The 25,377-nt window shown below is 42.0% G+C and overlaps 1 protein-coding gene across 1 annotated transcript; it reads left to right on the forward strand.

Moving 5' to 3' along the window:
* Positions 1-18,841: 18,841 nt before the first annotated feature.
* On the forward strand, positions 18,842-22,714 carry LOC110497996 (protein L-Myc-1b). Its single transcript, XM_021574521.2, has 3 exons — positions 18,842-19,142; positions 19,795-20,429; positions 21,144-22,714. Exons 2-3 carry the CDS (start codon positions 19,841-19,843, stop codon positions 21,722-21,724), a joined length of 1,170 nt encoding a protein of 389 aa, XP_021430196.1. The 5' UTR covers positions 18,842-19,142; positions 19,795-19,840; the 3' UTR covers positions 21,725-22,714.
* Positions 22,715-25,377: the final 2,663 nt, after the last annotated feature.

A 25,377-nucleotide genomic window follows, 5' to 3' on the forward strand; every position in this document is an offset into this window, starting at 1 on the left:
TGCAGGTATAGGCTACCTTTTAAATAAAACCTAGCGGTCAAACAGGGAAATGGTTCCACTAATTTTTCCACTATTTACTTTCCTCTATAGCGAAGGGTATTTTAGGAACACTTAAAATAAAGGCTGTGTTTTGTGTAGGATTACCCTGGTGTGACTATTTGATAACCCTGTAAATCATTCTAGGACAAGCTGACTTTTATTAATATATTCGCCTGTTTTACCCGCAAAAATGAAATGCTAATTAGCTGCTAATGTGGCATTCATAAAGAACAAATGCCATGTTGCTCCGGACGAGACTGCCGAATCAAGGCAAAGGTAAACATCTCTGGGTTAACTATCTAATGTTATCTAAATGTAGTAATAAATAAATTGGCTACATTTCTTTAAATTGACAATTCTGTAAACTGTCTTGTGCAAGTTTTAAATTGACTCAATACCTGTAAGCAAATGTGTCAGCCAGAGATGGCATGCAGGAGCTTGCGGACATTTGCAGTTTTGCATCATGTCTACTTTGATGCTAATTAGCATTTTCAAATCTGAGAGTAAATAGAGCCGAATATATTGATAAAAGTCACGTTGTCCAAGAGAGATTTACATGGTTGTCAAACTTCACTTCAGGGTAAGCCTGCACGACCCACAGCCCTTATTTGAAGTGTTCCTAAAATCATCTATGGGGAAAATTAATGTTGGAAAAACGGTTGGAACCGTTTCCCTGTTTGACTGCAATGTTGTATGGGTATTATGACACCACTGCTGGGTTCTATAGGGGAGATGTTGTTAAAACATGGGGGCTGTTTGCAGTTCAAATTAGGGAGGTGTTAAACAATGGAAGTGTTAATGAATTTACCTGCAAAAAAAGCCATTCACACAGACCCAATACCTAGATTTTGGTTACAGGGCTTGCGAAAATGCAGAAATCATGACTAGGTCTTTAGTAGGCTACACCTTCCAACCCAATACTTTTTCCAGGCAACTTTGGCATCCCGCCAACTTTTTGCTGACTTTTCTTTAGGTATGAAAGGTATTGCCAGCGACAGAGCCTCTACTTTTATTTCCGCCAACCGACCTAGTCATGATTGCGGTTAAGTTCTGCCAAATATGAAATGTAGCTGTAATGCTGAGGCGCCATTGGCAATCACTACGCTCATAAGCGCTTGATGATTGCTCGGCAGCACCTGTTACTACTGTTCTCCTGGCAGTTCTAAACTTTGGAGGCATGTCACTTCACCCATCTCTTTGCATAGCTCACCACATGCAGTGTTTTCTTAAGCACAACTGGATGGATCCATAAAGAATTACTGTGGGAATAAATATCACTCCTTTGATGAAATGATTGTAATAAAGTAGGCTAATGAGTGCCGCAGTAGTCTAAAACGGTGCATGTCAGTGTAATCGCAGTTACTGCAGTCACCGCCTGGTATAGAGGTCCTGGATGGCAGGAGGTTTGGCCCCAGTGAAGTACTGGGACATACGCACTACCCTCTGTAGTGCCTTGCGGTCGGAGGCCGAGTAGTTGCCATACCAGGCGGTGATACAACCAGTCATGATGCAGCTGTAGAACTTTTTGAGGATCTGAGGACCCATGTCAAATATTTTTATTCTCCTGACTGACTGAAAATACTTTTCAGCCTAAGTGTATCTTGTCTGTTTAATTAACAAAATAACTATTGATTTTGTGTGCATGGTGCAGACCAGTAACATAATTAAAATATGATAATAAAAAAATACATTTGATTAGTCTTATGTAATGTTTAAGAACCTGCCTAAAACAAATTAATAGTGGATTTCTTTGTGATGGTGCATATTCAATGGATGTTTTAAACAGTTAAATGCAACTAAATGTCATTAAAAATGTAATCTATGTAATCCCTAAAAGTAATTACGACAGGTCAAGGCAGGCAGGGGTCCATAATCTAGAGTAGTGGGGCAAAGGTACAGGACGGCAAGCAAACTCAGGTCAGGCAGAGGCCAGTAATCCAGAGGTGGAGAAAAGGTACAGGATGGCAGGCAGAGTGGTCAGGCAGTCGGGCTCAGAGACAACACAGGCAAGGGTCAAAACCATTAGGTCGAGAAAAGAGAGACTGGGGGAAAAGCAGGAACTGAGACAAAACGCTGGTTGACTTGACAAACTGTCAACAGACAAACAGAGAACACAGGTATAAATAAATACACAGGGGATAATGGGGAAGATGGGTGACACCTGGAGGGGGGTGGAGACAATCACAAAGACAGGTGAAACAGATCAGGGTGTGACAATCATGAGAGGGACAGAAACAATAACTTGAAATGCTGCATACTCAAAGAAATGTTCTAATCTCACCTTTCTGGTAAAGATAATTATAAATTGCTGAGGTGTAGTCACTTTTGAGGACACAAGCTCAAGTCCACAGTACAAATATAATAAAATATGAAATATTTTGTATGATGTATTTCCTATTCAACAAAACTGTATGAATAAGGCTTGAAATTACTTAATTGCTTTCTAAATATAGCATCATCAAATAATCAAATGACTAACTATGAGATTTCACCTTCCTCATGACTGTAAAAGGCATATTTGTATGTTTAGTGTTAGAGAAAATGTGCATATTTTCTAAAGGTCTCTCTTAATTAAAACTTCTGCCCCCATTGCTGTGAACTTCTCACATAGCTCTAGATTGGCTTCCTGAACTCCTTAGGAAGTCTCCGTTCATCTCATATTAATCTATGACAAACAGAAAGTGTTTTTTTTTGTGTTTAAAATCTATGAATTATTTTAGATTAATCTCTGAATATGCTACTGTGATGAAACCACTCTCACCTGTTGCGCTACGATGTAATAATTGCAGGTATCTGCTTTGTCAGTGGCTGTGATGTAGGGTTCAGTCAGGAGTTGATGGACGGTCGGAGGAAGAGCAAATTAAATGGTAAGAGATCCATCCCAGCTTCAAGTGGTTTAAGATTTCACATCCTACGTCGCACAGGTGCAAAACATATACTACTGTGTCCGTGGGAACAAGGGCTATTGCTTAATGCATGCCATTTCGATCTATGGTATCTACAGATTGATTTATAAACGAAAATGTTGGCCAGAACCAATACCAGAACTAGAACCACACAGGTCCCTTACATCGAAGAGTTATTAACTCAGTGAGTCGCACCGGTAACACCGGCACATTTGGGACTTCTAACCCATTTTAAACTTTGTGTGTTTGAGCTATTTCTGGGTTGCAACATTTGATTTATCTATGTACTCTGCATCTGTAGATACCAACCAGTAGTCTGTGTGAATAATGGGGGCTGAGCCAGAGTGGTGTTTGTGAGACAAGGGCGAATCCCGAAGTGGTCCTAAGCTGGATCTTTTTACAAAAACGCCCGTAGAGTCTGAATGGTTAGAGCTACAAATACTATTAAAAGCTATCTATGAAAAGCTGAGACTCCCACGAACAAGCACATGTAACAAACTACACAAGAGTCATTAGAAGGTACTGTGTCTATAATGCTGTAAGCTCACATAGTTGCTGTCACAAACTCAAAACTCCACACAGTTGGCAATGACTAGTTGGAAAATAATTCCCAACTGAGCAAACCATTTCAGTACGTACAGCATTCATATAAATGAGTGTGTTTTTGGTCTGTGTATGAAAGGGATAATAGGTCTGCCTGTAATTTGTTCCAGGCAAGCAAAACCAAAAAACATGTCGCAAAGCCAATCATCGCTGTGTCTGGTTTTCCAATTCTATTTGATGATGTTTCTTTGCTAGAATACAGAGACAAAATCAGAAGGTCAATGGCATGGAGAAGAATTGCAGATATTGTTGGTGAAGATGGTGGGTGAAGAGATATTTCCCAATGTTTTCTTGTGCTGCTAGCTAGCTATGAACCTCAATCAACCTAAACCTAAACTTCAAAACTGTTATCAAAGCCACCATTTGTGAATGTGTTCACTAAATTAAATTGTGAAATTTGAACACCAAAGGATAGAATTCACCAGTAACACACATTATAACATTGTAAATGAAACACCTAAGGATGAAATTCCCATGTAGTGTGCTGCTATATTATCCATTATGATTGTCATATATTATAGCTCATGGCTCTTTCATTATACCTGTGTCATGACATTGATGATTATAGCTCACGTCCTGTAAAATACACTACCGGTCAAAAGTTCTAGAACACCTACTCATTCAAGGTTTATTTTTAATTTTTTACTATTTTCTACATTGAAGAATAATAGTGAAGACATCAACAAATGCCAGGAGTGTGCAAAGCTGTCATCAAGGCAAAAGGTGGCTTTTGAAGAATCTCAAATATAAAACATATTTGTTTAATACTTTTTTTGGTTACTACATGATTCCATATCTGTTATTTCATAGTTTTGATGTCTTAACTATTATTCTACAATGTAGAAAATAGTAAAAAATAAAGAAAAACCCTTGAATGATATCCATACTGAAGACAAATATAAACGAAACATGTAAAGTGTTGGTCCCATGATTCATGAAATAAAATATCCCCGAAATGTTCCATACACACAAAATGTACATCCATTTTAGTGAGCATTTCTCCTTTGCATTATAATCCATCCATCTGACAGGTGTGTCATATCAAGAAGATGATTAAACAGCATGATCATTACACAAATACACCTTGTGCTAAAAATTTGCAGTTTTATCACACAACACAATGCCGCAGATGTCTCAAGTTTTGAGGGAGCATACAATTGGGATGCTGACTGCAGGAATGTCCACCAGAGTTGTTGCCAGATAATTTACTGTTTATTTCTCTACCATAGGACGCCTCCAACGTCATTTTAGAGAATTTGGCAGTAGGTCCAACCGGCCTCACAACCACAGACCACGTGTAACCACGCCAGCCCATGACCTCCACATCTGGCTTCTTCACCTGTGGGATAGTCTGAGATCAGCCATCCTGACAGCTGATGAAGCTGTGGGTTAGCACGACCAAATCATTTCTGCACAAACTGTCCGAACCCGTCTCAGGGAAGTTCATCTGCGTGCTCATCATCCTCAACAGGGCCTTGACCTGACTGCAGTTTGGCATCGTAACCGACTTCAGTGGACAAATGCTCACCTTCGATGGCCACTAGCACGCTGGAGAATTGTGCTCTTCACGGATAAATCCCGGTTTCATCTGTATGGGGCAGATGGCAGACACTGTGTATCTCAGTTGCTTGCAACTCCAGGGTTGTGGGTTTGATTCCCATGGGGGATAAGTTACAAAAAAGTATGAAAATGTATCCACTCACTACTGTAAGTCGTGCTGGATAAGAGCGTCTACTAAAATCAGTGGTTTGCTGACGTCAACGTTGTGAACAGAGTGTCCCGTGGGATTATGGTATGGGCAGGCATAAATTACGGACACAATTCCTGTGATGAGATCCTGAGGCCCATTGTCGTGCCATTCATCTGCTGCCATCACCTCATGATAATGCAAGGATCTGTACTAGAGGTCGGCCGATTAATTAGGGCCGATTGGAAGTTTTCATAACAATCAGAAATCAGTGTTTTTGGGCGCCGATATGCCGATATAATATATATATATATTTTTTCATACCTTTATTTAACTAGGCAAGTCAGTTAAAAACACGTTCTTATTTTCAATGACGGCCTAGGAACGGTGGGTTAACTGCCTCGTTCAGGGGCAGAACGACAGATTTGTACCTTGTCAGCTCGGGGGATCCAATCTTGCAACCTTACAGTTAACTAGTCCAACGCAATAACGACCTGCCTCTCTCTCGTTTTCTTGTGGAGACTGCCTGTTACCGAATGCAGTAAGCCAAGGTAAGTTCCTAGCTAGCATTAAACTTATCTTATAAAAAACAATCAATCATAATCACTAGTTAACTACACATGGTTGATGATATTACTAGTTATTATCTAGCGTGTCCTGCGTTGTATATAATCTGACTGAGCATACAAGCATACAAGTATCTAAGTATCTGACTGAGCGGTGGTAGGCAGAAGCAGGTGCGTAAACATTCATTCAAACAGCACCTTCGTGCGCTTTGCCAGCAGCTTTTGTTGTGCGTCAAGCATTGCGCTATTTATGACTTCAATTCCATCAACTCCCGAGATGAGGCAGGTGTAACCGAAGTGAAATGGCTAGCTAGTTAGCGCGCGCTAATAGCATTTCAAACGTCACTCGCTCTGAGCCTTCTAGTAGTTGATCCCCTTGCTCTGCATGGGTAACGCTGCTTCGATGGTGGCTGTTGTCGTTGTATTGCTGGTTCGAGCCCAGGGAGGAGCGAGGAGAGGGACGGAAGCTGTACTGTTACACTGGCAATACTAAAGTGCCTATAAGAACATCCAATAGTCAAAGGTTAATGAAATACAAATGGTATAGAGGGAAATAGTCCTATAATTCCTATAATAACTACAACCTAAAACTTCTTACCTGGGAATATTGAAGACTCATGTTAAAAGGAACCACCAGCTTTCATATGTTCTCATGTTATGAGCAAGGAACTGAAACCTTAGCTTTCTTACATAGCACATATTGCACTTTTACTTTCTTCTCCAACACTTCGTTTTTGCATTATTTAAACCAAATTGAACATGTTTCATTATTTACTTGAGGCTAAATTGATTTTATTGATGTCTTATATTAAGTTAAAATAAGTGTTCATTCAGTATTGTTGTAATTGTCATTAATCGGCCGATTAATCGGTATCTGCTTTTTTGGTCCTCCAATAATCGGTATCGGTAACTGCGTTGAAAAATCATAATCGGTCGACCATTAATCTGTACACTATTCCTGGAAGCTGAAAATGCCCAAATCTTCCATGGGCTGCATACTCACCAGACATGTCATCCATTGAGCATGTTTGGGATGCTGTGGATTGACATGTTTGACACCATGTTCCTGCCAATATCAATCAACTTTGCACAGCCATTGAAGCGGAGTGGGACAACATTCCACAGGTCACAATCAATAGCCTTATCAACTCTATGCGAACAAGATGTGTCGCGCTGCATGAGGAAAATGGTGGTCACACCAGATACTGACTGGTTTTCTGATCCACGCCCCTACTTTTTTTTAAAGATACTATATCTGTGACCAATAGACGCATATCTGTATTCCCAGTCATGTGAAATCCATAGGATAGGACCTAATTTATTTATTTCAATTGACTGATTTCCTTGTATGAACTGTAACTTAGTAAAATCTTAGAAATTGTTTCATGTTGTGTTTATGCCCATTATTGAACTTGTTGACATTTAAATTACCGTACAAATTGTCCTCAGTCCCCTTCTGTGCCTGATAGGCAAACTGTAACGGGTCCAGTTGATCTGCTATGGACAAGGTAAGGTGCTTACTGACAACTCTTTCCATGTATTTTGCCAGAAGGGGAGTGAGAGCCACAGGTCGAAAGTCATAATAATTTTTTACATTTTCAAAATGTATGTCACTTACTTAAATAGGTTCACGCCTACGCCAATGACCACGAAACAGACAATCTTTTGGAGCAAAGCATTGTCAAGCGGAGGCACCAGTTCTGGTCAAAAATCCCTGTTAGGCTAAAGCCTCTCTACACAGGCTGAGTAAGGGTTTGAGCTTGGCTAATGGAATTAGTTTTATAGCCTATGTTGATACATACTGACACGCTGAGAGGATTTCACACCAATACATGTTCCTCTTCCGTGTTAGTATATCTTACATATATTACAAGTCTCCACAGTAGTCAATGTGTCAGCAGAAAGATGTAATACCATTGTCCCACATGACTGTGTCTGTAAATAGACCTGAGTGACAGGCAGCACCATTCAGCTAGTTCCACTTTAGTGTTCCCAAGACCCACTGATGAAGGATCTAGAGAATAGCTGTTCACACCTGTGATAAAAGTAGGCCTGGTACATAGTGAATTTACACTGAAATCAATCCTAAACACCATTATATGAGGTCAATAAGAACACCACATGTGGTCACTGCTTATCATCAAGTTGAGTGTCACTATTTGTATTGGTATGTTGGCCATTGCCTGTGACACAGAAAATGGATCCTCAAAGGTGTAATAAGTAGTGCAGTCCTCATTGGTCAATACCAAACACACCATCTAGATAGATGACCTCAGTGAGGGGATCTGGTCAGTAGATCTCAGTTTGCTTTCTATTCCTGAGTCTGACATTTAGTGACCATCCTGTTCAACCCTTCTCTGCAAGGAGACTGAGGAGCACATGGTGGGTGTGGGGACCTGAAATCATACACCCTCTTTCCCTAAGAACCCTACGCCGCAAAACCGGGACTCATGTTACCGTAATATTTATATAATGGTATAACCCCCGCTGTAACCATGGAGGCTGAAAAGCCTCATACGGTCCAGTGCATCATGATTTCATGAAAAGGATGGCTCCTTGTAGGGGAACATCTTGTGTTCCTATAGCTCCTGTGGTTTTTGTGGTAACATTATTTGCAGAAGGCTCCTTGTTTTTATTTCTTGGACTGGCTCAGACTCAGACTCCTATTCAAAACGGATTATAGTTTTTACATTGGCCTAGTTGCACATTGGCCTAGTCTGTAAGGTGCTTGTCAACACCAATGTCAACTATACACATGCACATATTCTACTTCCTCCTCCTGTGATCATGTTTTATTAGGAAACTCAAGCTGTATGGAAACTATGTAAGTGAGTGAATGAGTTAGTGAGTGATAGGCATGCTGTATGATCTATGTGCCACGTGATAAGTCTTTCCGTATGGAGAGGGGAGGCATGCTGTTATTGTGGCGTGAGGTCCGGCCCCGTCTCCCGTCACACCACCGATGCAACACTTCTATTTCAGACATCAGCTGATCTAGAGGACAGAAGGGAGAGAGGGAAACATCGGAGGTAACCACACATGGACGGAGGGGGTGTGGACAGTGGGACTGAAATTTGGTTATAGAGGTGGGGCTGTTATCACAAAACAGACTAATGCAGTGTGTGTGTGTGTGTTTGTGCGTGAGCTTGCATGTGTGCCTCCGTGTGTGTGTTTTAGTGTGTCAGACAGAAATCAACCCTGAGAATAACTGTTAAGAACGCCCACAGTCTCAGTGAAGAAAATATCTTAATGTCTGTTGGACATTGATGGCATTTCTAAAATACATCCTGGCTGAGAGAGTGGGCAGTTTTACAGTGATTGCAGTTTTACTTTACACAATCCAATATGCCGATGTCTAAGAAAATAATGGGGAAAACATCTCATTCATCTTAATAGGTGTACTTATCTACGCAAAGGGAATGAAATGCCATGCATGTCATTTTCTCTTCCTACATTCATATTTTTTAAATCGTTTTTGGACTATTTTCACAAGTATGTGGTACATTTTCACAACTCTTAGTATAAAACTCAAAACTTGTCACACGCAGCCAGTTTTTCATTCAAAACCTGTTACTGTGCATTCATTTGGATTGTAAAAATCTCTCACCACATAACCATTGATTCAACATATGTTTATTGTGAAATGTAATGAGAACATTGGTTTAATCACCAAAACACAACATAATATCTTTTCAATTTAGTCATTTTAACTACCAGTTAATCCAATTGCAAACAATGCGAGATATGTGTTTCAAATCGCCCTTAGAAGTGCTGAAAGTTACTGTATATGTTACAGTACTGTAAATAACAGTAGATTACAGTTTACACATTAGGCAATACACTTACACTACACAACAAAATAGACAGAAAATCTATAATTTCCATAATATCTATCTAATGTATAATCAAAGGTGTGATCAATGAAGACATCCTCTACAATCATTCATGCTAAAAATATTTTTCAGATATAATTGCAACATAGGTCTGTAATCAAATGTAAAACATTATATGAAACAAATTAAATGAATGAAAATAAAACATAACAGGCATTAAAGCCTGTCTTGAGCATTTGTACATACATTCTTACCCACATCACAGTGAATGTTCCCATTGTTCATGCACAACAGGAAAAACCTTTTGGCGTGGTGAATCAAAGTTTTACATTGGTCTGCAATGATGTTGTTGCATGCCTCATCCTGAGTGACGCAGCGGTTCAAGACACTGCATCTCAATGCAAGAGGCGTCACTACAGTCCCTGGTTCGAATCCAGGCTGTATCATGTCTGGGCATGATTGGGAGTCCCATAGGGCGGCGCACAATTGGCCCAGCGTCGTCCGGGTTTGTCCAGGGTAGGCAGTCATTGTAAATAACAATTTGTTCTTACTTGCCTAGTAAAATAAAGGTTCAATAAATACAAAAAATCCATGGCCAGGAGGAGGGTGGCACACTCATGGGGATGGTGATCATTCACCTTCCACCTCCATGCTGAAAAAAAATTACTCACTAGGGTTGAGTAAGGAAGAGTATAGTGTGGAAGGACCACCAGAGGGCAGGCTGGGCTCATGGATAGTAGCCCAACAAGGCATGGGAGACAAGGTAACCAGAGGCAATTAAGCACAGCTGACGGTACTAATGACGTACTCTCCTTCCCCTATAAGAGAGAGAATGGAACCAGCAGAGAGGGAGGGGAAAACTATCTCTGGAAGATGGCCACCGAGAGAGAGGAGCTATCCAGGAAGAACCACTAAGACGGTGACAATCCCGTGACTTTTTGTTGTAGTTTAAAGATAATCCTATTATGTTCTTGTTTCATCTGGAGAAGAAGATGTATGTTTTTCCTTGGAAGATTTTCATGCATTATGTTGGAGTGCTTGTGTTGACCAAATGCCCTCAATAGAGAACTGTGATCAATCAAGAAAACCTACTCCTGACTCGTTTATTCCACCTTCCCGCTTTAGAGTGACGCCCAATTACTTGGTCCGCTCACATTGGTGGAGAATGCAGGCACTAGGTGGACGAGTGACACAAGGATAAGTGAGTAAATCAAGATTCTTCCAGTAGACCCGGAGGAACCATTCAAGAACGATGGATAACGCCCTACTACAACAATTGATCACGGCACAGCAGACAACCATAGAACTCCTGCAACAACAGCTGAGCCGACGCGAAGAACCTAGAGTTAAGCCAAGAGCGGCTGCTCACGCCATCTTACCTCGTCTCTCCAAGGAGGATGATATTGAGGCCTTCCTCATGACCTTCGAAAGGACGGCCACCTTGGAAGAGTGGCCGTCCACAGAATGGGCGAGTGCATTAGCCCCTCTTTTGACCGGGGTGGCTCAGGAAGCCTATTTTGACCTGGATTCCCGCGAAGCTGCGGACTATGGGCGACTAAAAACCGAGATCCTGTCCCGGTACCAGCTGACTGCCAGAGATAGGGCTGTAAAGTTCCATCAATGGACTTATACAGCTGATCAACCCGTCCGTGCCCAGATCTTCGCATTAATACGACTGACGAAACAGTGGCTAGAACCTGGAAAGGGAGTAGGACATGTGATAGAGACTCTCGTAGTGGACAAGATATTGAGAGAATTACCCAGTGAATAGAGAACTGTGATCAATCAAGAAAACCTACTCCTGACTCGTTTATTCCACCTTCCCGCTTTAGAGTGACGCCCAATTACTTGGTCCGCTCACAATAGGGTCACGAATTGGGGATGGGCCCGAAACCATGCCTGAACCACCTCTGAATGGTGGAACCTGACATTGCCCACACAATGACATAGGTGACCCCTTCACCTTGACAGGCCTGCAAAATTTCATTGAGAAACAATGAGGTGTGTACCGTTGCAGGATCCAAGTAATGGCCTATGTCCTACAACACCTTTTTCAGAGATCGCTGCACACATGGATATGTTGTCCAGGCACTTGGCCGATGAGGTTCCTCCCACGGCATCGAGTATTGGCCAGGTTGAAGCCCGCTTTTTCAACAAAGATATACTTGTGATGGTTCACAGCAGCATCAAGAACCATCACCCTCTAAAAAATATATTTTGGTTACTTATTTTTACAGTATAGTTCCAATATGATATTGTAGCATGTGCATTAATAGTAACAGTAATACGGTATATAGTGCTGTACCTGAACATACTCGGCCCGCAGTTGTTTCACCCAGTCGTTGTTTCTCTCAAAAGGCACCAGGTAAATGTGTTTCATAGATACCTGGTGCCTCTTCGAAAGGCGGTTGATTGTTGTTAGGATGATGGATGCCACATTACCAAAGGTGTAATCGTTCTCCTCAATGGCCTGCTTTATTTCGGACAGCCGTATGTCATTCCTGGCCCTCACCACCACTGCCCACTCCTGCTGGTCGGTCAGCACACCAGCACGGCAACCACCTTGGGGTCTTCTGTCAATTCTGAGGGTAGAACAGAGTATACTGTCAATAGATCATACTGTAACATGTTTTGTGAATTTACATGCCTTACAATATGTAATTTACTGTAAATGTAATGGTAAAGCATAGCGCTTATCCTGCAGACTGACTGGTTTTCTTGGCTAAATGTTCTCGTGATCGAATTGACAGTTGATCGTTTCAGATTGGGGTGAACTAATCTGTCAGCCTCTGCCATGGTAAGACCTCTGTTTACCACATGGCCAACGACGATGGCCTGGACTTCATTAGACACAACAGTTCCCTGCTGTCTGCCTCCCTCTCTCTGATGTCTTTGACAGGGCCCATGTCCACCTCTTTGACCTGTTTGATGGGGCCCATGCCCACCTATCGGACAGGCCCCTTGTCCACGAGCTCTTTGATTTCTTTCTTTCCCTTGCTGCCTATCCTGTTGAAATCATGTTGAAATCTATTAGCAATAACCGGTAGTCATTATGAATGGCTATCATGTTTCATACATGTAATTTTGATGTTTATACTTTACAAAGACACATTTTTATTTCTGTAGTTCTCAAAATCCATATATAGGGGGCAAACTACCTGCCCTCCAGGACACCAACAGCACCCGATGTCACAGGAAGGCCAAACAAGATCAAGGACAGCAACCACCGAGCCACTGCCTGTTCACCCTGCTATCATCCAGAAGGCGAGGTCAGTACAGGTGCATCAAAGCTGGGACCGAGAGACTGAAAACCAGCTTCCATCTCAAGGCCATCAGACTGTTAAACAGCCATCACTAACATAGAGTGGCTGCTGCCAACATACACACTCAAATCTCTTGCCACTTTAATAAATGAAATAAATGGATTTAATAAAGGTATCACCAGTCACTTTAAATAACGCCACTTTAATAATGTCTACATATCCTACATTACTCATCTCATATGTATATACTGTATTCTATACAATCTACTGCATGTTGTCTATGCCGCACGGCCATCGCTCATCCATATACAGTTGAAGTCGGAAGTTTACATACACTTAGGTTGGAGTCATTAAAACTTGTTTTTCAACCACTCCACAAATTTCTTGTTATCAAACTACAGTTTTGGCAAGCCAAAGCCAGTTAGGACATCTACTTTGTGCATGACACAAGTAATTTTTCCAACAATTGTTTACAGACAAGATTATTTCACTTATAATTCACTGTATCACAATTCCAGTGGGTCAGAAGTTTACATACACTAAGCTGACTGTGCCTTTAAACTGTTTGGAAAATTCCAGAAAATTATGTCATGCCTTTAGAAGCTTCTGATAGCCTAACTGACATCATTTGAGTCAATTGGAGGTGTACCTGTGGATGTATTTCAAAGCCTACCTTCAAACTCCATGCCTCTTTGCTTAACATCATGGGAAAATCTAAAGAAATCAGCCAAGACCTCAGATTTTTTTTTTAGACCTTCACAAGTCTGGTTCATCCTTGGGAGCAATTTCCAAACGCCTGAAGGTACCACGTTCATCTGTACAAACAATAGTATGCAAGTATAAACAACATGGGACCTCGCAGAGTCATTCCGCTCAGGAAGGTGATGTGTTCTGTCTCTTAGAGATGAACGTACTTTGGTGCAAAAAGTGCCAATCCCAGAACAACAGCAAAGGACCTTGTGAAGATGCTGGAGGAAACAGGTACAAAAGTAAAAAAGCCAGAATACGGTTTGCAACTACACATTGGGACAAAGATCGTACTTTTTGGAGAAATATCCTCTGGTCTGATGAAACAAAAATAGAACTGTTTGGCCATAATGACCATCGTTATGGTTGGAGGAAAAAGCGGGAGGCTTGCAAGCCGAAGAACACCATCCCAACCATGAAGCAACATCATGTTGTGGGGTTGCTTTGCTGCAGAAGGGACTGGTGCACTTCACAAAATAGATGGAATCATGAGGATGGAAAATTATGTGGATATATTGAAGCAACATCTCAAGACATCAGGCAGGAAGTTAAAGCTTGGTTGCAAATGGGTCTTCCAAATGGACAATGACCCCAAGCATACTTCCAAAGTTGTGGCAAAATGGCTTAAGGACAACAAAGTCAAGGTATTGGAGTGGCCATCACAAAGCCCTGATCTCAATCCTATAGAAAATGTGTGGGCAGAACTGAAAAAGTGTGTGCGAACAAGGAGGCCTACAAACCTGACTCAGTTACACCAGCTCTGTCAGGAGGAATGGGCCAAAATTCACTCAACTTATTGTGGGAAGCTTGTGGAAGGCTACCCGAAACGTTTGACCCAAGTTAAACAATTTCAAAGCAATGCTACCAAATACTAATTGAGTGTATGTCAACTTCTGACCGACTAGGAATATGATTGAAAGAAATAAAAGCTGAAATAAATAATTCTCTCTACTATTATTCTGACATTTCACATTCATAAAATAAGGTGGTCATCCTAACTGACCTAAGACAGGGAATTTTTACTAAGATTAAATGTCAGGAATTGTGAAAAACTGAGTTTGAATCTATTTGGCTGATGTGTATGTAAACTTCCGACTTCAACTGTATTTATATGTACATATTCTTATTCATCCCTTTACATTTGTGTGTATAAGGTAGTTGTTGTGAATTTGTTAATTACTTGTTAGATATTACTGCACTGTCGGAACTAGAAGCACAAGAATTTCGCTACACTCGCATTAACATATTCTAACCATGTTACAAATAATATTTGATTTGATTTAGTAGATAAACCAGTTAAAATCTATAGGTTAACGGTTAAGTGATTAAGCGCAGTTGGATTAAGTGATGGTCAAATGTTTTTAAACAAATGAGAAGAGACTCATGAAAAGTACTGTGAGCATTGCATTGTGAAAGGCTTTATATGAAAGGTATTTCTAGATGAAACACTGATTAGGTTTGGTGAAAAAGTTACTGTGTGATTTAGTGTGTTCTACTTAGTCAATGGAAAATGTGCTTTAATTTTTGAAAAACAGCCTTTTAGATGTTCTATTTTGAGTGTTGTGCTGACTTGTGAGTACCAAAGCGATTTAAAAAGTTGTGTTAACCAATAATCAACACCAGATGGCAGTCAAACTCAGCCAATGCGGACGTCAAGTTGAAGACATTCTCTACCTTTACATGAACCTTTTCTGTTATTTGTGTTACGATAATTGTCTATAACATGGTGTAAGCTGCAAACAATGACTTCTGACTGACTGAGACTTCAATTACAAATCTCTCTCTAATGTGCAACATTTTCCAAAGGTGCCTTTCTAACTTTGTAAAAAATATGTTTTATAGACACTTTGGAATGACCCCTATATTCAGCTCTTATTTTCTTCTGGTGGAAATGTAAACTGATGTTTGTGTTCTTGTGCAGTACTCTATGAATGATCAACCTAGTGTTCTATTAACACAACAGAAGGATCAGGCAGTAGTTTTCAGTTTGGATAGAAAGATAAAAAAAACAAAAAAAAAACAATGTTACTTATTTATCTATCCAAATATATGATTCCAATCAAATCTTCAAGATTTTTATATTCAGGATTCATACCATTATTATACCGCGCTAGAAATTGTTGCACCATAAGATGTGGATGCCGATTAAGGCAGCCCTCCGCACCTCTCTGATTCAGAGGGTTAAATGCAGAAGACACATTTCAGTTGAAGGCATTCAGTTGTACAACTGACCAGGTATCCCCCTTTTCCTTTCTCATACTGATCAAGATCACACCCCACTTAAAGGGTGTGGCAGAAAATGGTGCAATACCTCCCTTGGGAGCAATACTCGTTTTTTTATCGGGTTTTCTCTATGTAGAGGGTGAAAGGGTACCTTTCAATCTGTGTTCGATGGTATCTATTGGGGTGGGAGGAGAAGGTCAGGGGTCAGGGTGTCAAATGGGTCATGGGGAATGGGAGGGTACAGAACGAAGGGACACTGAATTCCAGCAGTGCATTCTGATGTCTCTGCCACTGTGCCCTACATCTCTTTATGGGTGATTGAGTGTGGGTGTTAAATGTGCACTGCTTGACTTCTCTCCAAAGGTGAGTTTCCTCCCCCACCCCGTTCAGCACCCCCTCCCCATGTCTTCCTCCTCTTCACACACATATGCTACTCTGACCACACGGGACAATGGGAGACACTTGGAGTGAAGCTGGAATTGACTTGGGGAGCTACCCCCATGAGGCTATTGTTAGTGTTAAGCATTGTTACGCCAACAATACCCCTGCTGAGGAAAAATTCTACATTTACATTCCTTATGAAGGAAGAGGAGGAGTAAAGGCCCTTATTGGAATTGTATGGGTCCGTAAGGCTTTTGTTCTTAGTAGTGGGGATGCATTTCTCCAGAAGTAACAGATTGGAGGGTGGTCCTCTTTGAATAGCGTGATGAGCCTGAGTAGGGTTTGTGTTAGACTGTGGTCCTGGCTCCAGTGCAGAAGAGATTAGCTAGTCCACACAATTAGTTCAACATGCAGACTTCATAACTACATTTACATCTTACATTTTAGTGATTTAGCAGACGCTCTTTTCCAAAGCAACTGACAGTTAGTGCATTCATATTAAGATAGCTAGGTGAGACAACCACATATCACGGGCATCAGTAAGTACAACTTTTCCTCTATTAAAGCAGCTATCAACAAACTCAGTGCTAGTAAGAAAAGATAAGTGTGCCTATTAGTGCATAAAGGCAAGGGTGTTACATGTGATACATTCAGGGATACAAGCGGACTCATAGTGAACCACATGACCTGACAGGAGCAGCTCGGGTCCCCGTGGATCTTAATTTGGACAGCAGGAGTGGACAGGAGCCACACTGTGACAGCGACCTGAGGATCCCACTGGGAACGTTGTTCCCTCTGGCTTGGCGTGGTGACACCCCAGGGTAGATGTGTGTTTGACCTCAGGCTCGTCTCTCACAACAGATGTCCATCACTAAACAATGTCATTAACTTGTCCTGGACGGACAGGGCCCATGGGGATCTCCCCTCTAATGCAGAGATATATCATTAAGGAGAAGATGAGGTATGCCAAGGTCTGCTCTGATCAATATGACGGGTAGAGAGGGGTGGACGAGGGATGAGGACAGTGTTTTGTGATGGTGACCTTGTCTTGTCTCCTTGGCAGACGTTGGTGACTTTTGACCTAAACCCTGTGAAAAGCCAGAATCCGACTCAACATTTATCTCCCCTTCACTGACTGCACCCCAGATCAGATCAGCACAGTTTTGGAATAAAATGGGCTTGTCTGTCTACTTCATCATTCCCTGGTAGTGGCTTTACCCTGTGTTCAAACGTTTGTCCTTTTTACAGAATGTTGTGTTTTAATTGTGGCAATGAAGCCAAATGAACCCAGGCTAGTCTGTTGCTACTACAGCCATAGCAGCTCACAGAGCAGCATCTATTTTACCAAAATAATTGGTTTAAAAAGAGGATTATGTTTCAGAAGGGGTTAAACATTAACTTCTAAATAACAAAACCCCTAATGTTTCAGAAGTGGTTCCATTCACTTTTAGAATTCAATTCATCGGAAGCTTGAAACATCCTCCTGTGTCTTTCGCTCATCTTTTCACGGTGGTAACGAGCATTTCAATCTGAAATCCAAACAGAGGAGTCCTATAAAGTGAAAATAGGAAAAGTGACTTAAACATTCTTTCTATCTTTCTGTTGTTTTTGATTGTGTTCTGGTTGGTTATTTTGTGTTCCTAAGCTCCTGTTCATCCTCCAGTCTCAAGGACCCACTTTTTAACAGTCTCAAATCAGAAACAGATGTCAGCTGCACAAATTTGCAACTCCCCCACATCTGAAATCTCCAATATCTACTGCGTGAATGGTTTGCAAATAGATGGATGTTCCTTGCATATACTGCACAACTATTTACATTGTCTTTAGTCAAGTGATGGATCTGCCCAATGTCCTCCCATTGCTTGTCTTGTAGAATGCAAAAAAGGTGATCAACACCACATTCAAACCTTTCTTATCACTTTTCACACATTTTTGGGCAATCAACTGAATAATCCCTTCATCTGGTATGGACACAAAGTACTGTATCTTGATAGATTATGATATTTTTTTTAAAGAGAGAGGTATTTTTTTATTCAACCATCATCAGATAAAAAAATTAAAATGTCAGGACTTCCAGTGAGTGTCGTTTTTTTACTTCTATACTGTACCAGAAAGCTCTGCAGTGTGTAGATCGGTGGGGGTCGTACTGGCATGGCAGATTGGGTGGGTGGGGTAGAGTGCAGGACCAACTAAAATTTGGTATCAGGGTTAGCCCACACCCGTCCTCAGCCCAGGATAACCAATATTGGTTATTGATCATGGGGATTATAAAACAAGAAGGACACTGGGAGCTGTGTAAAGACACACATCCCATCTGGCACTGACTCAAGCTGTTCCACGATATGATTTAGAACACATAAATGGCAAAAAAATAATAATTATGGATGTAAAGAAAAGTTGTAGGTTTTTCAAAAGCAAGTTAATGACTATTACAGTACTGAATAGCCTAAATATAATTTCCTTGATCGACAGAAGGCATCATCTCATCATCTCATCCATAGGAATTTGCATCTCCAAGTCCTATGAATTGTAGTGGCTTTGCGTGTAGCTTTAACTGGGCGTACCCGTTTATGCTAATGAGCCTAGGGGTTCACCCGGATCTAGCGCCAGTGCAGATATCTACTCCCTACTTTATCGTCTTCACACTGGCGCGAAAAAACGCATTGTGTGGCTACTATTTATCAGACTGTGGGCGGAATCAATTCAACCACTTTTTCACACACCCTGCTGAAAGAAATAGCTACCGAATTTATACTTTGTTTAAGTACATTTCGTTCGGCGTGATCTCTTACGGTTTTTACCCATTTTCCTCGAGGAGTTCCAACTACTAGTATACCAGCTGATACGGAGAGACTCCAGTGCCAGGAATTGCAGTGTGATCCTTAGATAAAGCGGTGAGTGTTTTAGACAACTAATCTAGCTAGCCTCATGAAGCGATGGCCTACAAACATCTCAGAAGATGGAACTTTATATCTGTATAACTTAATGGCTGCTACTTCGTTCCGTTTTAACATCCAGACAAAGCGAATATAGCCGATTTCAATGAAGTAGACTAGCCTATTTTGTTTTGTGTCAATGCGCTTTCGGCAATTAATATGGCACGAAGCAGCACACCTACAAAACATGGAGGTTTCTACCCATTGGCTAACCTAGGCTACCGGTGGTGGGCATTGGCCAATTTACGCAATTACCTGTAAGGAGTCTTGTTTTTCTCGATTGTTTTAGAAGGTTAAACCGGGGCATAAAACTAGATTACGTAATAGACTGCATGTGTCCAGACAAGGCCAGATTATCACCGCCCACAGGAAGAAATCAATTATTAATTTAGTCTAATTTGTAGGAGGCACCAGGCTAAGATTAGAATGCACTGTTACAATGTTTAAAGGACCTGGATGGTACTGATGATTGTATAACCGTGTTTAAAGGCGCAGCATTGGATGCGACAAGATTATTTATTGTGTATCTTAAAGACAATGTGTAGATTAGTATTAATGTAGCAGAAATATTCAAAGAATAGGACTGATGCACTACTTTGCTTTTTTTTAGGTTGTGTGAAGATTTTCTCCAATATCGGAGTCGAGTGTGATCATCTATGCTTGGAATAAACTCCAGAGTATCACGTTGTGACAGTTGGGAGATGGAGTACGACCGCTATCAGCACTATTTCTTAGATGACCTTGACAAAGAGGAGGACTTCTACAAGTCAACCGCACCAAGTGAGGACATATGGAAGAAGTTTGAGCTACTGCCCACCCCTCCCATGTCTCCCACCAGGACATTAGGTGGTAACATGCACGTTCCCCCGGGAGACAAGTTCGGCTGGCTGTCCAAGGTCTTGGGTCAGGATGAGGAGTACGAGGGACCTGACACCGAGGAGCTTTTTGGGAACATGAGTTCCATTATTATCCAGGACTGCATGTGGAGTAGTTTCTCGGCCAGTCAGCACTTGGAGAAAGTCAACGAGCGCCTGTCAGCTGCAGCCCAGGCTCGTCTCTCCCCACCAGCACCCCAGAACTTTGCGACTGTGAGCAAAGTGCAGTGCACCCTGCCGACCCAACCTGATGCGACATTGCCCAGCACCGTGGCAGAATGCGTTGACCCAGCGTCTGTGCTCACCTTCCCAGCCATCAGCTGTAGGAAACCGGCATCATCGGGCTCTGAGTCTCGCTCCGATTCCTCTGGTAAGAAACTGGCCATGTAGTAAATAGATTCACCTCTGCTAGATGTTGCCTAATCAATGCGTCAAGCTGAGGCCGCCAGGGGAAAGCCTTCACTAGGCTGGACGTTGACATTTGCTGAGTCAAAGTATTCAGCTTTACTTAAGCCCTTATCTCCTGCACAAACTATAATCTCTCTCACTTTCAGAGAATGTCTCTTTTCCTCAGCCAAGATTTGTAAACGGTTGCTGCAAATGCTTAGGTCACAGATGCAGGAGGCCCAGTAAAAAAACAAACACCTCCCTACAAGCTTTGTGCACCAAGCTTCCCTCCTAGAATTGTATGACAGTGTGGGAGGTGGGGTTCTTGGAGATTTATTATGTGGCGCCAGGCCCCATGACGATAAACTTTCTGCCTGCTGAAATCGGCGTTGGTGCATTAACTTAAAAAAATACAGCATTTTGGCATGACATGAATGACCGAAGCTTGATTAACACTAAACTAAAGCAGGTCTTCTCCTTTGCTCATGAGAATATAGATTGTCCTTTAATAGTTTACCCCAGAACACCTTGCCGATTTAGGACAAGTACTGCCTCATCCTTCAATAGATCATTTTCCAGTGTTCTCTCCACTAACAGTCTGTCAGAAGTCTGAGGCTTTAAGACTCCTCTTTATGGAAGTGAGGGAACTCCCCTGTGCATGTGTAATGATGTGTGGTTGTTTCTTTTTATGTAACAGATGATGATGACGATGAGATTGATGTGGTTACTGTGGAAAGCAAGCAGAGCCGAGCCCGACTGTTGGGAAGCCGTAAGGCTGTGACCGTCACTGTCCGCGCTGACCCCTGCCCACAGCGTTTCCACATGTCTGTCCACCAGCAGCAGCACAACTATGCAGCCCCTTCCCCTGAAAGTGACCCGGAGGAGGAGGATGAGGAACCACAATGTAAACGGTTCTGTCCAGACTCCAGCCACCACCAGCAACCAGACTCCCCAGCCTCCATCTCCCCCCAAGGGTCCTCTGCAGACAGCCCCCAGAGCTCTGACGCTGAGGACACTGACCGCCGGAAGAACCACAACTTCCTGGAGCGGAAGAGGCGGAACGACCTTCGCTCCCGCTTCTTGGCACTGCGGGATGAGATCCCGGGCCTGGTAGAGTCGGCCAAGACTCCCAAGGTGGCCATCCTGACCCAGGCGACAGAGTACCTTCTCCAGCTGCACAGCAGAGAGAAGCACCAGGCCCAGGAGAGGAAACGCCTCAAAGCGCGCCAGCAGCAGCTCCTCCAGAGGCTAGCCACCCTCAAACGGTCCTTAGGATAGAAACAAACTATGCAGTGGACTCTTAATAAATCAATAGCCTCATTCTAAAAAGCCATGGACTTTTCTCTTTAAGCAAACTGCCACTTTCAAAAGGCTAGGACATTTCCTCAAACTCAATGCCTCATGCAAAAAAAGATGCGTATGAAATGGCCTCACTCATTATGCTTTGGATTAGGTGGATCTCAGCCTGTGAACCAATGGTGGGGAGGCTGGCGTTAAGGACATTTCTGTGTTAGTCATGTTTTCTCATTTTGCACATTGAGTGATGACATGGCGGTAGTTGACATGTGGTGGTGTTGATTCCTGGTGTGCATTGATGGTGATATTTGTAGATTTCACAGGAACAGGTGAGAGGATGCTGTGATTGAACCAGAATGAAACTTACTTCCAAATGTCATAAGTGTCTCGTAGCTTGTCAGTTCATTTTATAGCCTTGTCTTGTGTATCTAGGTTGTAAAAGTCTTTCTTTGATGAATGATCAACGCACACTTGGATTGAAGTTTAGTAGCGACACCTTGTGTACACAGAAAGTGAGTCACTCATTGTTTGTTTTCTTCGTGGCTGGTTTATTTGATGCACAAATTGTTCTGTAAATAATAGCATATTGCTCTGTTAAGGAGACATTAATGTTGTTCTCTAAAACAGCCTTCAGGGAGCTTTTTTTTGTATAAATGTCAAAGTAGCACTGCTGTACTTTATAATTACATGTCACTTTGACGCTATTTTGACTGCTTGTTCCTCTGTTTGAGATGTGATTTCTGTATTCATAAAATTTTGATAACATTTGTGTATAATTGTGATATTTGTCCTTTTGATGGTTCTATCAGATTATATGGCAACATGGTTAACAGGGAATTGAAGCAGTGTATTCTTATTGAAAGAACAATCCAATGTATTAACTGTATGATGACTGATGAATGCATAAACACGCGTTCACTTCTGCAATACAGATCAAGTGTCTCAGAACATTCTGATTTGGCAGCTAGAGTATTCCGTTTTAAATTCTCTTCAGTTTCATCAGTTTCCATAACCTATCAAACAACATTTTCTCAGTCCGTGTCAAAAGTTTCCCATAGGATGATACTATGGGACCCTAAACCGTAGAGACATGCCCTATGGAAAAAGTGCATGTATTGACTTTGAAGGTAGTATTTGTTTGAACTTCCATCTTGCCAGATTGCAGCATGCAGAATCTGGATTTAGAGGGAGTGTGTCCTTGAAATGTGTGATACCTTGGGGGATCCTCCTCTCTGCAGTGGCTGCTGCATGCAGGGCACTTGATGTGCTCTCAACTAGGTTACACACAATCTTTAGAACAGTCCCTGGTGTGTGGCGAGGGTCTCTGTGTGATCTCCTATCCTGAGATGGGTTCAGTCATCCTATTATAAACAAGTATGTAGTGACTGAGAAGCCTTGCTCTTAATCTACGTATGCATGCATGGTAGAGAGCGGTTTGAACCTTGACTGCAAAAGGGAAAGGTGCTGTGATGGTCAAGTGGAGAAGCAGATGTAAGAAAGGAGCTCGGTCTCTGCTTTAGTTTCCAATTGGTCATAAATATTCTACACTTCTGGGCAGGGAATCAGAGTGCAGTTGATCTGCAGGTTCCATTTTTTTTAATTTAACTAGGCAAGTCGAGAACAAATCCTGATTTACAATGATGGCCTACCAAAAGGCCTCCTGCGGGGATGGGGGATTCAAAATAATATATAGGACAAACACCACTATATAAAGCGAGACTTAGGACAACATAGCAAGGCAGCAACACGCCCCCCCCCCCCCCCCCAGCTTGTGTATGTTTTGCGATGAGTCTGTTGGCACATGGTCCTTTGTTCTTCCACCCATAAAGTGTAGCTAGGTGTCATGTGCCATCCCGCCATAATTCACAGCTGGTTCTGTTGTATTATGCTTGAGAAACACATAGAATGAGGCAACACTTAGCTAAGCATCTAAGGCCAATTAGCACTTAGCTGTCCTTAGCATAGCAAGCTGGAACAGCGTGTTGCGTTGATTCTTGATTTAACTATGGCCCACAAAGAATTCTGAAGCAATATTTTACCCTATGTGAGCTTCTTCCTCAGTGAAGTAACCCAGGTTGCCATTGGTGATGTCAGTAACCTGTCTGAACAGGAGCACAGTGAATGTTGGAAATTTGAGGATTAGGATTTTTATTGCACTGTAGCCTGATAGACCAGTCAGCCACACCCTCAACCGTCTCACACCACACAGCCCTTTGTCCCACTGTTGACGGTTGGTAGTTAACCTGCATTCATTGAGCCCTAGGGCATCCTTTTTCTGTCCCCATTCTGTTGTGAATGTGTTCTACACAGTGTACAAAATATTAGCAACACCTGCTCTTTCCATGACATAGACTGACCAGGTGAAAACTATGATTCCTTATTGATGTCACTTATTAAATCCACTTAAAATCAGTGTAGATGAAGGGTAGCAGATGAGTTCAAGGATTCTTAAGACATGGATTGTGTATATGTGCCATTCAGAATATTTAAGTGCCTTTGAACAGCCGCACCGGACCGAGTCTGTCCAGAACTGCAACACTGCTAGGGTTCATGCTCAACAGTTTCCTGTGTGTATCAAGAATGGTCCACCACCCAAAGGACATCCAGCCAACTTGATAAAACTGTGGGAGGCATTGTAGTCAACATGGGCCAGCATTCCTGTGGAATGCTTTCAACACCATGACGAGTACATACCCCAACTAATTCAGGGTGTTCTGAGGGCAAAGCGGGGTGCAACTAAATATTAGGAAGGTGCTCCTAATGTTTTGTACACTGTGTATATGGACTTTCTCAAAGAAGTAGAACGTTCCAGAACATTTCAGATAGAAATGTGTTGAGTAGAGCTGCTGCAATGCTCTATTTCATACGGTTGTGAGTTAGCCCGATCCAAGATCTTCAGCCAACTCACCTGATTATAATTGTTACAATATATAAAGAATAAAGCACTGTGGCTCCCCTGGCGATGTGACCGAGGAAAGCCACTGTTTGGAGCGTCAGCCATGTCCAACCAGCATTGTAGGCTGCAGCGCTACACCCACACCTGAGACCACTCAGCCTCGTTAGGCTGAAACGCACCTGGGACATTTAAGGTGCTGCAGTAGTTCAGCACAGAGAGCTTTACAGACATTTGTTTGAAGCCCCTGGAAATTGAGTTCTCTACAGGAAGGAGTAACTGGACTACAAGTGAAGCTGGTAAACTTGGTATCAGCCCAGCTAGTTTCATTAGTCTAACTTTAGGTTCAGTTAAGGACAGTGTTTTGTTTTCAGTTACATTTTGAGAACAGTCTTTGTTAACCTTTTATTTTAAATAAATATGCCTGGTTTAAGCTGTGCTTCTGTGTGTTGGAAGTCTGTCATTGTTTCTTGTTGTTGCCATCCTACCAGACCACACCTAGTGAGTTGGTTACTGGCCCAACGCTCTTAACTGCTAGGCTATCTGCTGCCCTACACTTCATGGGAAAGCAATATATTTTTCTAGAGAACCCACTTTTCTGTTTACAGTTGTGTTTATTTAGTGGTTATGCAATTGCGATTAGGCATAAAGCAACTAATATGGAAAGTACTCATCCCACAGTCTTTACTGAGTCACTGGGGGCGGTTTCCAACTGTTACTGCAGTACCTAATGATAGTAATA

Source organism: Oncorhynchus mykiss, chromosome 19 (genome assembly GCF_013265735.2).
Source record: "Oncorhynchus mykiss isolate Arlee chromosome 19, USDA_OmykA_1.1, whole genome shotgun sequence".
NCBI classification, from domain to species: Eukaryota; Metazoa; Chordata; class Actinopteri; order Salmoniformes; family Salmonidae; genus Oncorhynchus; species Oncorhynchus mykiss.

Bases quoted from the DNA above. Each gene is read 5' to 3' on its own strand.
- LOC110497996 (XM_021574521.2), top strand. From the start codon at position 19,841: ATGCTTGGAATAAACTCCAGAGTATCACGTTGTGACAGTTGGGAGATG. The intron at 20,430-21,143 runs GTAAGAAACTGG...TTTATGTAACAG, and splicing joins GTCTCGCTCCGATTCCTCTG to ATGATGATGACGATGAGATT.